The sequence below is a fragment of the Tamandua tetradactyla genome, chromosome 5 (genome assembly GCF_023851605.1).
Source record: "Tamandua tetradactyla isolate mTamTet1 chromosome 5, mTamTet1.pri, whole genome shotgun sequence".
In the NCBI taxonomy this organism is placed as follows: domain Eukaryota; kingdom Metazoa; phylum Chordata; class Mammalia; order Pilosa; family Myrmecophagidae; genus Tamandua; species Tamandua tetradactyla.
The window spans coordinates 164,616,960-164,631,447 of record NC_135331.1 but is presented as its reverse complement, the minus strand read 5'-3'; the positions used below and the strand labels follow the sequence as shown (position 1 = coordinate 164,631,447).

The 14,488-nt window shown below is 37.1% G+C and overlaps 1 protein-coding gene and 1 long non-coding RNA gene across 3 annotated transcripts in view; both read right to left on the bottom strand.

Annotated features, from left to right (window-relative positions):
• Positions 1-14,488, bottom strand: part of CRYBG1 (crystallin beta-gamma domain containing 1) — a 226,531-nt gene that overhangs the window by 113,298 nt on the left and 98,745 nt on the right. The window contains exon 2 of one of the 2 annotated variants that reach the window (XM_077162543.1): positions 14,061-14,199. In XM_077162543.1, coding sequence (XP_077018658.1) covers positions 14,061-14,199 — 139 coding nt within the window. Of the gene's footprint in view, positions 1-2,353; positions 2,886-14,060; positions 14,200-14,488 lie in introns of those variants that run through there. The other variant, XM_077162544.1, reaches the window with a different exon arrangement.
• On the bottom strand, positions 4,665-9,347 carry LOC143685015 (uncharacterized). Its single transcript, XR_013176322.1, has 2 exons — positions 8,652-9,347; positions 4,665-5,003 (listed from the first exon to the last, which is right to left on the bottom strand). It is a non-coding gene; the product is annotated as an uncharacterized LOC143685015 (long non-coding RNA).

Genomic DNA, 14,488 nt, shown 5'->3' with positions numbered 1-14,488 from the left:
AAAAGCTAACAGCCTAGTGGAGAAGAGATATGTTTTCTAAATAATGATACAGAGTAATAGGTGTTTCTAGGGATAGTACAATAGTCTCTGAGAACATTCGAGGTGTCAATAACACCAACTGGGAATTCAGGGAAACTTCACACCAAGATAATCAAAGTTTTAAAGATGATTAGGTGTTGATTAGGCATAACTGTTGTTTTGAAGAGGTACGTACTAGATTAATGCAGTCATTTTTTGTTATTGCAATAAAAAATAAAATAGAAAAATCAAAGAACAGTTTTTAAGCGTACTTATCATTTGCATCGTTTTTATAATGCATATTGCCATTTTGAAAAATATCCGAAAAAATTCACCTTATTCCTTAAAGTTTCCTATTTCTTAGAAGTATTTTGATATTTTTTACAGTTATTTTAAGCACAGGTTAGAGCGAATCCAAGGGCAAAGTCCTCTGGACTACTTTGAAGGTAGTTATCAATGGGGAGAGGCTTTAAATAAGGAGTTTTGGCATCAGCAGCTATAACATTTTCTGCTTCTCTCATTTTCTAAGTTGACCAATCTTTCTTTTAATATTCCAATTTAAAAAGCAAATAGGAAAACAGTTCCTCACCATTTAGGATTCTTATTAGGATTATCTTGGTGAATAGCACATTTCTTCCAGGTTTCTAAGAACTTCATTCAAAGTCAAGCAGAGAATTAAGCTAGATGGGCCAGATTGTCACTGAGATTGCCAAGGTTTCCTTGCATCTGCTAAAGGAAACCTTGCATTTAGGTCACATCTGTTATAACGACAGAGACCTCCACAAGTTGCCACAAAGGCTCTAAGCATACAAGTTAGAATTGACTATTTGTTCTCCATTCACACATTTTAACTGCCCATCTCCCCCCATGTTTTTCTAGACATCTTCTTCCACGTCGATGGTTGAAAATCATTAAAAATATCACCTGATAGCTGATAGTTAATAACCAGCAGAGGATATGACTCTCTATATAGGGACTTTTTGGTTTCATTGTAGAAGGTGTTTGACTAAATCTTCCAAAAGAAAAAATCATCAGGTACAATGATAGAAGGAAATCAAAGCCCATCTAAGAGGAAATTGGAGGAAAATCAAGTCATGAGAATAAACACATAACAATTAAAATACTGAGTCCTTTCTCCCCAGTCTTGAATGTAAGAAACAGCTAAGTGGGTCTATCTGACTGATGTGGCCAGCAAACCACCAACTTCAAATTTTTTATTTCATTTTCAAGTATCATTTCAGCACCCAGATGTTCTTCAATAATATATAATATATTATATATAATATTATATATAATTATATATATTATATATAATGTATATATACACACATATATACAAATATTTGTATAATTATTATATATGTATAAGTTTTATATAATGTATATATACCACATATATACAAACACATATTTTAAATCAATTAAAGTCAATTACCTATTTCATTAAATTATAGGTTACACTTTAGTCATTACCCTGAGAGAAAGAATAGATCAGAAATTTACAGGGCTTGCTTTTTCTACAGCACATCACGAAACTAGGTGAACATACATTCTACACATTCCACCCCAATAGCTTCAAAGCTGTCACACGCAAAGCTAAGGAAATGTATAACAATCTAAGTGGAGAAGAGAGAGAGGCGTAAGCTAAAAGGTAAGCTCAGGCTGCTGGTGACAGCCACCCCACGTTTCACAGAGCAGCACAGAAGAGGTGATACTAAAATAACACACTTGCTTTTACAACCAAGGAGTGGGGATAGCGAGTAACCACTGAGGTTTTAAAACCTTGGTTCACCTCTCAGTTTTAAGACATCTCCAGTCAAATCAGGTGCACAAAGAGCAATTTTGAGTTGCTGATTCAGTCTTGAATTAACCATCCCACTTTCCAAAGCACCTTTATGTGATTTATCAATATCTGATTCAAATAAGAACTTGGACTACTACAAATGAACCAAGCCCTAAAGAAAGTGGCTTTTGAGAGAATATAAAGTAGCTTGGTTCTTTTTCCAGTGCTAGAAGTTCTGAAAAACGAAAACGTAGAGCCGAGAGGGGAAGTCGCAGAGAACACCACCCAGCAGCAAACACCTTCCCCGGCATTTACTTTGCTATCTAACCAATTGCACACGATTTTGTTAACACTCAGAAAAGAAAATGAACATCTAAGTGAGGATATTAGTAAACAGTAGCCAGAACACTTTAAAATATATATGACTAAAACGGCAGTAGCCTTGTGTGATAGTAACAGATTCTGATTCACACCAAGCACCTCGTATTCACATGTTATTAGAGACATCAGACAAACCAATGACTCAGAATGATTCCCCTAGCAAGGGCTTACCTCAAGATCCCGGTCATAGCACCTGTTTCGGGAATTTTCGTATCTATTCCGGGAGTCAGGGCACCTGTTCCGAGACGCAACGCTCCTGCCTTGATTGCTGGCACACTCATTGCACCTGCCACAGCCACACCCGCAGCAGGCTCGACCCCCCATCGAGGTTCTGGATTGGACCAACCTTCCAACTTCCTCCAAGGAGAGAATACTAAGGATGGCAGAAGAGGTAGAAGGTCCAGAGCGACATGCGCAGCCAGATGTGCTTCCAGCAGGCACAGATGTTGTCGAGAGTGCAGATTGTGGCCTTTGCTCTCGGCAAAAGAAAGGATGCCCAATGAGGCTTTGTGACCACAAGAAATACTCTATTAAGATTAGGAAAAGCTCTTCATTGATTCAAAAGAAGACATGATTTTTCACCTCTCCAGCCAAAATGACGATCCTCTCTTGATGGTCTCAGGAAAACAAATGAGCATCACCAGCCCACAACTCCTCTTTATTGTGGGGATGATGTCACAGAGCTTTAATATCTCCCTGAACTGCATTAGCAGGTAGGAACTCAGCTTGAAATTTCAGGATGTTAAAGAACAATAACAGTAATTACCACTTACATGGAGCTTTGTATTTGCCCTATGCTTTAGTCATTCATGATTCCTTACTCCAGGACTGCTGTGCTCATCAGGATGATCACGTGAAGGAAACTCCTGAAGGAAAGGGACCCGTCTTGACTGGAGCTGGAAACAGAAGCCCAAAGTGGCTTCATTTAAATAATGTTTTCCATGCTTGATGCTTGAAGTCCAAGACTGTTGTAAATACTTTTAATGCTAAGTGTAGGGCAAAGAGATTGGTAGATATACAGGAGCAGAGCTGGGGTGAATGAGAGGGATGAGCACGTCAGCTACTCTTCTGAGACATTCATTTAATTCTATTGCATAAATACTATTTGAAAAGTCCCACTCCCACCGCCATCTCCTCTAGTGTGTCCTCTCTAGGAAGGAAAGAGAAGCATTTCTCTTTCACCCTTCTCAACAGGTCCTCCCACATACAACCAACTTCCCCCACCTCTCACCCCCACCACACAGCAAATTCAATTCCTGATTGGATAACACAACATTAAGAAGATAAAGAGTTTTCTAATAGAAACACAACTTTCATCAATTCTGAATAAGAATGGTTTTCATTTTACAATATATTCAGCAAGACAAACAACCCAATACAAAATTGAGCAAAGAATATGAAAAGCCAATTCACAGAAGAAATACAAATGGCCAATAAACATGAAACGGAGCTCAACTACACTCTTAATTGAAGAACGACACATTTAAATGAGATTCCAATAGATTGGCAAGATGAAAATGCTTGATTACATATGTTGTTCATGAAATGGTAGGAAAATAGGCACGTTCAATCACTGTTGGTTGGGAGTGTAAGTTTATAAAACCTTTTTATAAGCAATTTGATAGCATCTATAACAAAAATATGTGTGCTTTTGATTTAATAATTCTACTTTTAGGGAATTTATCCCACAGAAATATGGACAGAAAAAAAAAAACTACAGACAGAGGCATAAGGATACTGTTACAGCACTGTTTATAAAAGGAAAAAGTGGAAACAACCTAAATGTCCCCAAAATAGAGATCAGTAAACTGTATGAGAATACATTTATTATATATATAGTTTTAAGATTTTTATTTTAAAATATAACATATATACAAAGCAATGAAAGAAAAAGGTAATAATTTTCAAAGTGAATATTATTTGTTCTGTAACAGATCCCAGAGTCTGTCACTGGCCGCTATTTCACCATCTCAGATTTTTCCTTCTAGCTGCTTGGAATATTACACAACATTTCAAAAGAGGAAGATTATAGAAACTGACTTGTAAAGATCATTACAAAGGTTGCTTAGAAAAACACAAATTAGAGAATTATATGTTATGTATGATGATTTTTTGTAGGAAATACATAAATGCAATAACTCTGTTTATATAAATGCAAAGAGAAAAAGCCTGAAAGGGTACACCGAAACTAGTTACCTCTATGTGTGACGAGAGACTGTAAATTCTTTTTTGTGTGTTTTGGTACTTTTGGAATTTGTTTGTAGAAAATATAATGTTTAGAAGAAAAATAATAAAAATATTACTACACTAAAAAATTAACCCCCAACAGACAAAACCTTTTAGTTTGGATTAATCTAGAAATGGACAGGCTGATATATACTTACATGTTTATTATACATATGTAAATAAACAGCACCCACAGTTACTACGTCAAAGGAAGACAGCATATATACTTAGAGTTGAAAGAAAAACATATCATTCATTGAGCTTTCCTGTTACATTTTATTCACCTTGATACCTTCAAATGCAAAGTATCACAGATAGGTGTAAGTAACCTGGACTTTTCCAAAGCTGATGACAAATAGGTCAATCTTTTTCTTGTAAGACTACATATTTAGCTTATATGAGGAAAACAATTGATATACAGTATCCTCTCGTATATAAAGGATACCAAAGCAGTGTCTACAGAATGTCGACTTGTGAAACTTCATTTGCATGGAAAGGCAAGCTCTTGCTGCAGCCAAAAGTACCAGGTTTTTTAGGAGATAAAGGAGTGTTCCCTCTGCAGCCATACTCTCTTGTTACCTTGAGAGCACAGGAGCTGGAGGAGAGCGAGGAGTGAGTCATGCCTTGGAAACTGCCACATTCTCTTTCTGCTGCCCACACGTGGCTTCTGAATTTATTTATGTATTTGGTTAGCTTTCCTAACTACCTTCCAAAGCCTAAACAAAAGTTAAGCTCATATTAAAACTGAAATGCTACACAATTGCAACAGCATTGTTTTCTACTTTTTTTTTTTTTTTTACTGCAAATATACAGCATTTCATTCATGCAAAATTTCCAGAAACTCTTTCAGTGATGCAAATAAGTTCTGACCCTTAGGACCTCCTAGTTTAGAAAGGAAAAAGTATTATGAATCAGTGTGGTGAATGCTGAATTCGAGGTACATCCAGGTAAAAGATGGCACAAAGAGGAAAATGAACAATTTCATCTGGGACAGAGATCACAATGAAAGAGATGGTTGAGCAGGATTTTAAGGGAGTAGAAGCTCGCAGGTAGACAGAAAATGGAAAGACTTTCTAGGCATGGGAAAGACTACATGTAAAGGCATATTAAAAAAAGTTGGGAAGTAGTAGTAACCCTCTCAGACAATGAATCAGGACTGTATAGTTCACAGAAAATCAAAATCATAAAAAATTACATCCCTCAGCCATTTTCATTTAACTTTAATCATAATATAACAAATCACATATATTTATCTCTCCATCTTCAGAACTTTTTTGAATAGGCAATACCTTCACATAGCCAAGAAATCAAAATATGAAAAAACACATAGTACAATATCTCTACCCTATGCGTGTCCCCTATCTGTTCATTTATTCATTCCCCTATCACAGGTAATTATTATTAGTTTCTTATGCATCTTTTTATAGTTTCTTAATGCATCTACAAACAAATATACCTTCTAATTCTCTCACCCTTTTTTATACAAAATTTAATGTCATACAAACTGTTGTAATATCTTGATTTTTTCCCCCTATCTATATGCAGATTTACAGGTCAGCACATAGTGAGTTTCTTCACTCTTTATTATGGCTGCATTGTATTTCATTGTTATTTTCTAAACTACTGGAAATTATTAAACCATAATTTGTTTACTCAGTCCCATAATAATCAACATTTGAGATCTTTTCAATACTTGCCATTACAGACAATGCTGCAATTAATTTCCTTGTTCACATCTTATTTTATGTATTTGCAAGCTTCTGTAGGATGAATAGAAGTGGAAATGCTGAAAACTCCAATCGTTTGATGTAGGGTGAAGGCCTTTTGTATGAACAGAGGTCCTCTGACTGGAGTTCTACATGGTCTTTCTTGCACAAATAACACCCCCAAATAGTTCTCCCACTTTAGTTTCTGTCATTGGAGTCAGAACCTAAAGACGCTTGAAAGGTCATCATATTCTCCTCAGTTTTTGTGATTTTCTTCTTCACAATTTTTATAGTTTTCTCATCCATGGCTTACAACACATTTAGTGATCTATCTTTTATTGAAACTTTCTGTTTTCGTAGACGTAATACTTTCTTTTTCTTCACATTTATATTCATCAGTAGATAGGATATTAAGTGATATAACCAAAGGAGCAAGAAAATCTGGCCTAAGCATATTTGGTTACACGTATGTGACTTTTGCAAAGCTTGTAACCCAAATGGTGGGAGCAGAAGGGTAGGATTTCCTATCGGCCATGCACATTCACTGTGCCATGGCTATCTGTCTGTTTTTCAGAAGAAATGAAGAACATAGATTAATTTTGCAAGTCAGATATGTAGAAAAGGGTGAGGAGAATCTGCCATATTCAGGGCTGGAGCATGATGTATGGTAAGAAAATGAGGGCAGAGAATGAGGCAGGCACTGCTTCGCAGAGAGGTTCAAATGCCCTACTGAGTACTTTGGAGTTTACCCTACAGTCAATGGGCACTGGAAAGTCTAGAATCTGATTTGTAATTTAGAAAAATTATTTTGTATTCTTGTGGAGGATGAGTTAGATGGAGAAAGATGCACCACTAAAGGTGAGGTGGTAGTCTATTTGTAAGACTCTCTGAGAAACAGTGAACTGAATCAAAGTCAGGGAAATTCAGGATAAAGAGAAAATAATAGAGATAAATACTATTCAGGAAGTAGAACTTAGTGATTTGGAGGGTAAATGAGGATTTGAAGATGTCTCTCAAATTTTTAGCTTGAGTGACATGGGTATGGTTTATATCATTGATCAAGATAAGAAATCCAAAAATATTAGGCTATCTGGGGAGAAAAGTTAAATCTAGTCAAGTATCTTAGTTAAATAAAAGTTAAATGGATTTCTGAATGCAAAGATATGGATTTAACATTATAACACCCTTTTTATGGGGAGATACATTTCAAACTCCAAGTCATCTTAAAAACATCTTTGGAACAAAACTTTGAAAACAGAAACTGTTATCCAATCGTGAACTTTCCATAGTCAGATGGTTTCCTTAATAAGAGTACTGGAAGAATGCTAATTGTAAGGATTGACTTTAAAATGAATAGACAAAAACTGATGACAACCCTATAGATTTATATATTTTGAAATCTCACATTGTGTATATAAATTAATTGTTGCTCTAATCTTTTAAATAAAATATTTCAGTTTCTCTCCCATATTTCATGATAATTACAAACATTTTCAATTCTGATATCAACCAATCCATCTAAATTTTTTCCTTAAACTAAATGGTAAGATATCAGAAAGCAGTACAATTCTTTAATATTGATTTAAAATTAGCTTGGTTAGGTATGTTAGGAATACATAACCAGGATGTGATTGTTAAACATTTTCAAGTTAAAAGGATCTAGCAGAGGTCTCACTTACTAAATACACACTCATACACACATGCAACCTTAAGGAAATGCGAAAATTTGAAGGAAAGAAATTATAATCAAAATACAAGTTTGATGAAATTCACAATGTATAATACAAAAGAAAAGTTATATGTTTTCAAAAAAATTCCATGAATAACAAAGATTCTATCTTCTTTGGAGATTCACTGATAAACCTTGGAGAGACGCCTGCCATACAGAGAGCAAGGGTACAAGACCTTCCTATGTAAGACAGGAAATGATGGAGATACCTGACTGATGATGAAAGCAGAGATTTGGTACTAGGAAGGTCTAAGGGCTCTGCAGTGTCTAATCACACCAGATAACATGGCCAATTTCCAATGAAGTCCCAAAAAGAAGGTAGAATGTAGTGAGAGAGTGTCCAGATGAATGGTACTCTTAAATTCTCTAAGGAAAGTCTAACCTTAGTAAATGCCCTAGTCTCAGAACTGGAGTTGGGGGATTGGACTTCAGGATTTCAGGAGACCAACTCTTACAGGATGGTTTTAGAACAGTCCTTGGTGTGATTAGCAACCAGGGTAACTTGAGACACAACGTGGGAGTCCAGTGAGCAACATACTGGATCCTAAGCCAGCCCAACAATGAACGAGATACAACACTATGTCCTGTGGGGTGGGGAAGGCTGGGGTGGGGGTGAAGGAGGCTACAGCCCCTTGAGCTTTTTGTATTGTGAGCTTGGTCAGGTCTAAGAAACAAGGTGAGGCTGGGGATTGGGTATTTAGGGGAAAATGGGTGGGCCTACTGTGGAGTAGCAGATTGAGAAAAAGAAGAAAAGGGAGAAGAGAAATAATGGGAGTGAAAAGGGTAATGGGATAGAAGGATACATTACCTTTCAAAATGGCCAACCACCTGGGAAACATAGAAATGAAAGTATTAGAAAGCATGTTTTCCTCTCTGCTACCTCAATGAATGCTTGTTGAATGGAATTGTACTTATTGACAAAACTAGAATAACCAGGCTGAAAACTGGAAAATACTCCACCTAGACAATTATAAGATTAACTGAGTCAGGAAAATGCTGCCAAAAGTGACTGTGGTAGAACCATCTCAGGGATAGTAAAATACCTGCCTATTTTAGACGACTTGGTAGCAGTGAGATTACAGATTCACGGATGGCTCTTGAATGATGCGGCACTGCCAAGAAGCAAGATTTGTACAACTGACTTCTGAAGAGTGGAACACTGATTTGGCGAGCTTTCCTCTCCTCTGTATACCATAGTTGCTTTATGGGGAGAGGGTGCTTATTTTCCCTTTTGAAAAGCCCATAACAGAGGACGAGCCTGCGCTCGGGCCCAGAACAGATCAAAGCGGTGAGACGCACATCCAAAGGCACCCGGAAGTCTTTGGAGGAGGCCGCTTCCGGATCCGGGTCACCTCTCACCGCCCTCAGTGGCTTGGTTGGAGCATCCCTCCTTCAGCTGCCACCCATCCGCCACCCATCCTCCCGCACGCGCCATCCAGAACGCACAGCTAGTGGAGCAGGCCAAGCATTGCCACGCCTTGGCCATTTGCGTGAACGGTAGGTCAGAGCAGGGGGTTGAGCTGTTCAAGGAGGAGCTCAGCCTGCTCTCGGTGGCCTATAAGAATGGTCAGGGGCGCACGTTTCTCCATCGAGCCTAAAACCAGCCCTTTTAACAAGAAGTTGAAGCTCATTAAGGACTATTGGGAGAAAGTGGATTTGCATCTGACAACCATCTGTACCACGGTCCTGGAATTGTTATTTATTAGCCAATGGAGCTAATTAAGGGATTGATGTCTGTCTGAAAATGGAGGGAGATCACATCCGGTACCTTGCGTGATAATCGAAAACAATAGATCATTCTCAAGGAGCTTGTCGGGAGGCATTTGATATCAATAAGGAGGAGATACAAACCACGCACTCAGTTCGCCTAGGGCCGGCTCTTAACTTTTCTGTATTTTATTATGAGATCCATAAAAACCCAGAGCTTGCCTGTATGCTGGCTAAAATGGCTTTTGTTAGGCCATCACAGAACTTGATAACGAATGTAGACTCACACAAAGACTGCATCCTTATCATGCAGTTGCTTAGAGATAACCTAACATTATGGACATCAGATACTGCAGGAGAAGAATGCAATGTAGCAGAAGGGGCAGAAAACTAAATGCATACATGATGTCATCTTCCCCTCAAGAAATCTTTTTACACAACTCCATTCCTTATTCTACTTGGATCTCCTATAGCAGAGAAACCCATCCATGTATATGGACTCAACTGTTGATGCTCTTGTTATACTGAAGTTTTGGGGAAACTTCATTCCTTGATTTTTTGTTTCTCTTGGCCTTCCTGATGTGCAATACTGCTGTAGAAAAGTCTAAATAACTTCATTTCATATAAACAGAAGTAACTTCCAAACACTTATGTAGAGGACTAAAATGTGTCTGGTATTAAAGTAATCTGAACTAGTTCTGCAAGTGACTGTGTTTTATACTGCTGTGAAAATATGAAAATGTAGTTTATTATAATTAAAGATCTACATAACTTCTTAATGTGTACACTTTCTCCCTTATTCTTCTTCAGAGATTTCCTTTAATAAACAACTTTTCTGTGCTCTTAATATATTCCTTTTTTAGTAGGAATCCAGAAGTATTAGATTGAATGGAAAAGCATTTGATGTTTCTGAGCTGGGCATTAAAAATTAAAATACCTTCTACAGAATATTGTACAGAAGTCATGCATATCTGTGAGAACAGGGAGTTAACTTACTCATTCCTCATATGCTATTGGTTAAGTTGACAACTTCCCAAGAAAAATTCATTACATCCAAAACCAAAAGCTCACGCACACACATGTACACATGCATGCTTGCACATGCACATATGCATTTATACATGATGGGAAATATAGGCTTTATCCAGTTTGAGAAGGAAAGAATCCCAATAGTTAAAGCAAAAACAGTTCTTTGCTTGAATTAACCAAATAATACACATATGTATTCCATTTTACTTACTCAAACTTTGCTCCAGAATGATTGAAAAATGTCCATTTCACTTATAATCACAATAGTCACACGTAATTTTTTCTAGATCAAAATAAGTGATTAGCATTGAAGAGGAGCTAATAGATTTTGTACTAAAAATCACTGAAATTCTAAGTTAATTGCCCTTCTTGAAGATGATCATTTTAATTAATAGTACTTTGCTCACTATCCTATTTTTTCTAAAGAAATGCTTTAATTAATAAAGGATGTTCCTTCATGTCCCCCAAAATATCTCCATATCTTGGAATGAAGACATTTTCATTCCCAAAATGAAGTAAGCAGTAAATATAGTATAATAAATATAAGTAGATATGGTAAAATAAATACACAATAATAATATGAATCCTCTCATTTGCATAGAAAGTTATTAAATTCATGTTTGTCACATATGATTCATAATGTAGCTGTTTTCATTTAATCATACCACTTCCTTATGCTTTTCTCTCATATGGAAAAATAGTCTGTTAGAAATATAAATATTTCAAGTAAACATATCTTCTCCAAAACTGACTAATGATTTTACACAGACATTTGAAGGAGAAATTGTTTTGGATTGAATAAATGCAAAATCCCTGGAGATTTTTACCATCTAAGATTTAAATTATAGTAATATTCTGTTGCTATTAGTAGTTACTTTTTTTCCTAATTGATGAAAATATGTGTTTGGGAGCCAATATTATCTTGTAATTATAAATCCATATTTCTGTTTACAAAAGCAGGTATAGTAAATGTTTTCTTATTTTAATTGTAGGATTCAATATAGTATTGCCAGCTTTAAGGGATGTTCTATACCATGTTAAAATTAGCAACAAGTAAATATAGTAACATAGTTATTGGCTCTTTGGGGAAATGTAAATTGCTTAGTAAATAAACACTTAAGCATTAGTTTAAATAAATAGCTATAATTCAGAGGGCTAAATCAACTCTAGGAACTTAAAAAGAATGTACAGCCTTTTGCCTAGAAAAGAAAACCAAAGATAATCCTGATATAATTACCTCAGTAAATCTGCTGAATCTCCCTGGGGGGTGGGGGGAACAGGCTTATTGGGCAGGGTGAACTAAGAGAGGGGTAATTTGGAAGGTATGGAAGGTGCCTTGAATTCTGGGACTGTAGGTACAAACTACTGAGAATCTAGGTGGAGGGAAATGGTGGTGATAATGGTGGGGATGTGGGGGCACCTTGCACTTCTGAGCTAATAGTCCATTTGCCTCTCAGCCATGATCTCAAAAGACATGAGTTTATAACCTTTCAAGGAGGAAGAGAAAGCCTATACCCTGCCTCTTCCCTTATCCCAGCCCTGGTAGGATGTGTAGAATGGGGAAGATTAAAAGAGTGAGAGCTGCAGGGATCAACAGTAGGAAAGAACAAGGAGAGGACAGGTGAGGGAGAGGGAAAGATAGGATGAAAGAATGGGAGAGAGGAGAGAGGAAAAGAAAGATTAGGCAGATCCTGAAGTTGACCCTGGAGTCTTCTGTTGGTATTCTGACCATCTCTGAGAGGGAGAGTATGGGGCAGTGTGGAGAATAGAGGTGCTACCTGGCCGACCACTTCCAGGTGACATTTGGAGCAAGTATAGCCAGAGAAACACTTTGCCTCTGCTTGCTCCCTGCTTTGAGTTTCTGCCCTTCGATCTGCTCTGGATCCTTTCCATCCTGGTGTCCTAGTTCCTTTGCCTCTGGTTCCACACCCTTGCCTTGCCCATGGGTATTAATTGGCCTCCTTCCACTGCCAGGCCTCCCAGTATTGGTGTCTCTGGCTTGGCCTCAGGGCCTCTCCTGGGGTTACCCAATGCCCAGGGCCTCATGGCTACAGCCTGGGGTTGGTGGGTGAGCAAGGGCCTAAAGAACATGTCTAGATGGGCCATCAGTACTGTGAAAAAAGACACTATCTTTGAACTACAGCATCTGGTGACTAGACTGCAAACCAAGGGAGAGAGCCCCCACAGACCCTTCTTTGCTATCTCCCACAGGGAATTCCTTTTTTTGCCTCGACTCTGAAAGTTGCCACAAGTTATTTCCTAGACATAAACATACATCATAGAATATTTAATTGCATTGCACTTGCAGAATTATTAAAGGATAAATGTTGGGAACATAATTTGATCTCCAGTTATGGCCTGTGACTAGAGTTATCAGGTTTTGTTTCAAGTTATAAACATTTCTTATAAGAAAAGAGAGCAAAAGGGAGAGAAGAGAGAGAGAGAAAGCGAGATCAGGCAGATCCACAAGTGGACCATAGACCCAAGTTTCTTGGGTTCAAAACGTGAACCCAATTTGAAAGCAAGTATAAAGTACAGTGTCAGGTTATTTAATTTTTTTAATTTTATTTTTTATTTCAACATTTTATGAAAGTTAATTTTAAATTTCTGGTACTCTGATTGATACCAGGCTATGCTGAATTAGGACGCAGTCTGTGATGACTGTCCCTACCTACTTTTGTCATGTTCTGATATAAAATATGAGCTGATGAGAAAAATATGAGCTTTTTTCCTATTCCTTTCTATCTGAAAGTAACTTTCTGGTTTTTAAGATATAGCATTATTAAATCAAATTTCTTTTGTAGGAGGGATTTATCTCATGACAAAATATCTTTCATTACTAACCCTTACTGATCTTTTAATGAGTTGGAACAAAAAATGTATTATGTAACTTTCAAGGCCTGGCAGTTAAACCATTTCTTGCAGTAAAGACATCCTTCTGCTTTCCTATCCCGCAAACAAGTAAACACATGAGCAATGACCTTTCACGAAAGAATGAATGCAGTGAATGAGAAGCTTCTCTATCTCCCACGTTGGGAAAAACTCTTCTTTTAAGGCAATATAATTAAGTCAGAACCTTTCGGTGCAAACACCTAGATATCAAGAAGTAACTACTTACATAATAAAAAGAAGTCTAAATGCTTTTCAGTAGGAAGTATCAAAGATGCTTTTTATAGGAAAGAACCACTAATTCCAACCATTGATGCCATGTTACCTTGCATTGAGTTAAAGCACGGCCTGTTTAAAAGGGAAAAAAGCAGATAAAAGCCACCCAGGGCAATAAGGAAAAATACCTGAAGGCAGCAAAGAGCAAAGCTTCAAGCTCATCCATTGAGACTCACTATATATTATTTAATACTCTTTTTGTCCTTTAAATGGTTTCTATGCATGTGCTTTTCAATCAGTCAGGGATCATCTGAAAGAACTTTAATTCTTTAAAGTGTTTATTCCTGGGAGCCGAATATTGGAAATGAAGTATTACCTTTTTAAATGTCCCACATTCTGTAGGTAAAAGATCATGCACCTCGCTGGTGGTGTGAAAGCACTGGGATTGCCCAAAGTGCAACGTATATTCTTTTGATTCTTGAGCATCATGACTTCCATCCGCTACCTCCAAAGTTCTGTAAAGAGTGGAAACACAGTTGTGTCCATATGTGATCAAGAAAGCTGAAAACTCAAGACACCCAAAGGCATATTTCTCCATGCATATTTCCAGTCAGTCAAAATAATGAACCATTCTTCAAAACCCTACTCAATATTGTAGGTTTTGGTACTTTCATAACACATATATAATTAATCCTTGAAGACTTCACCTTGTGACTAACAGGTGAAGTCTTTTTTTTTTTTTTAAACTAAGCCTAGAAAACAAATTACAGATAGGTATATAATTACCTAGATAGATAAACAGAT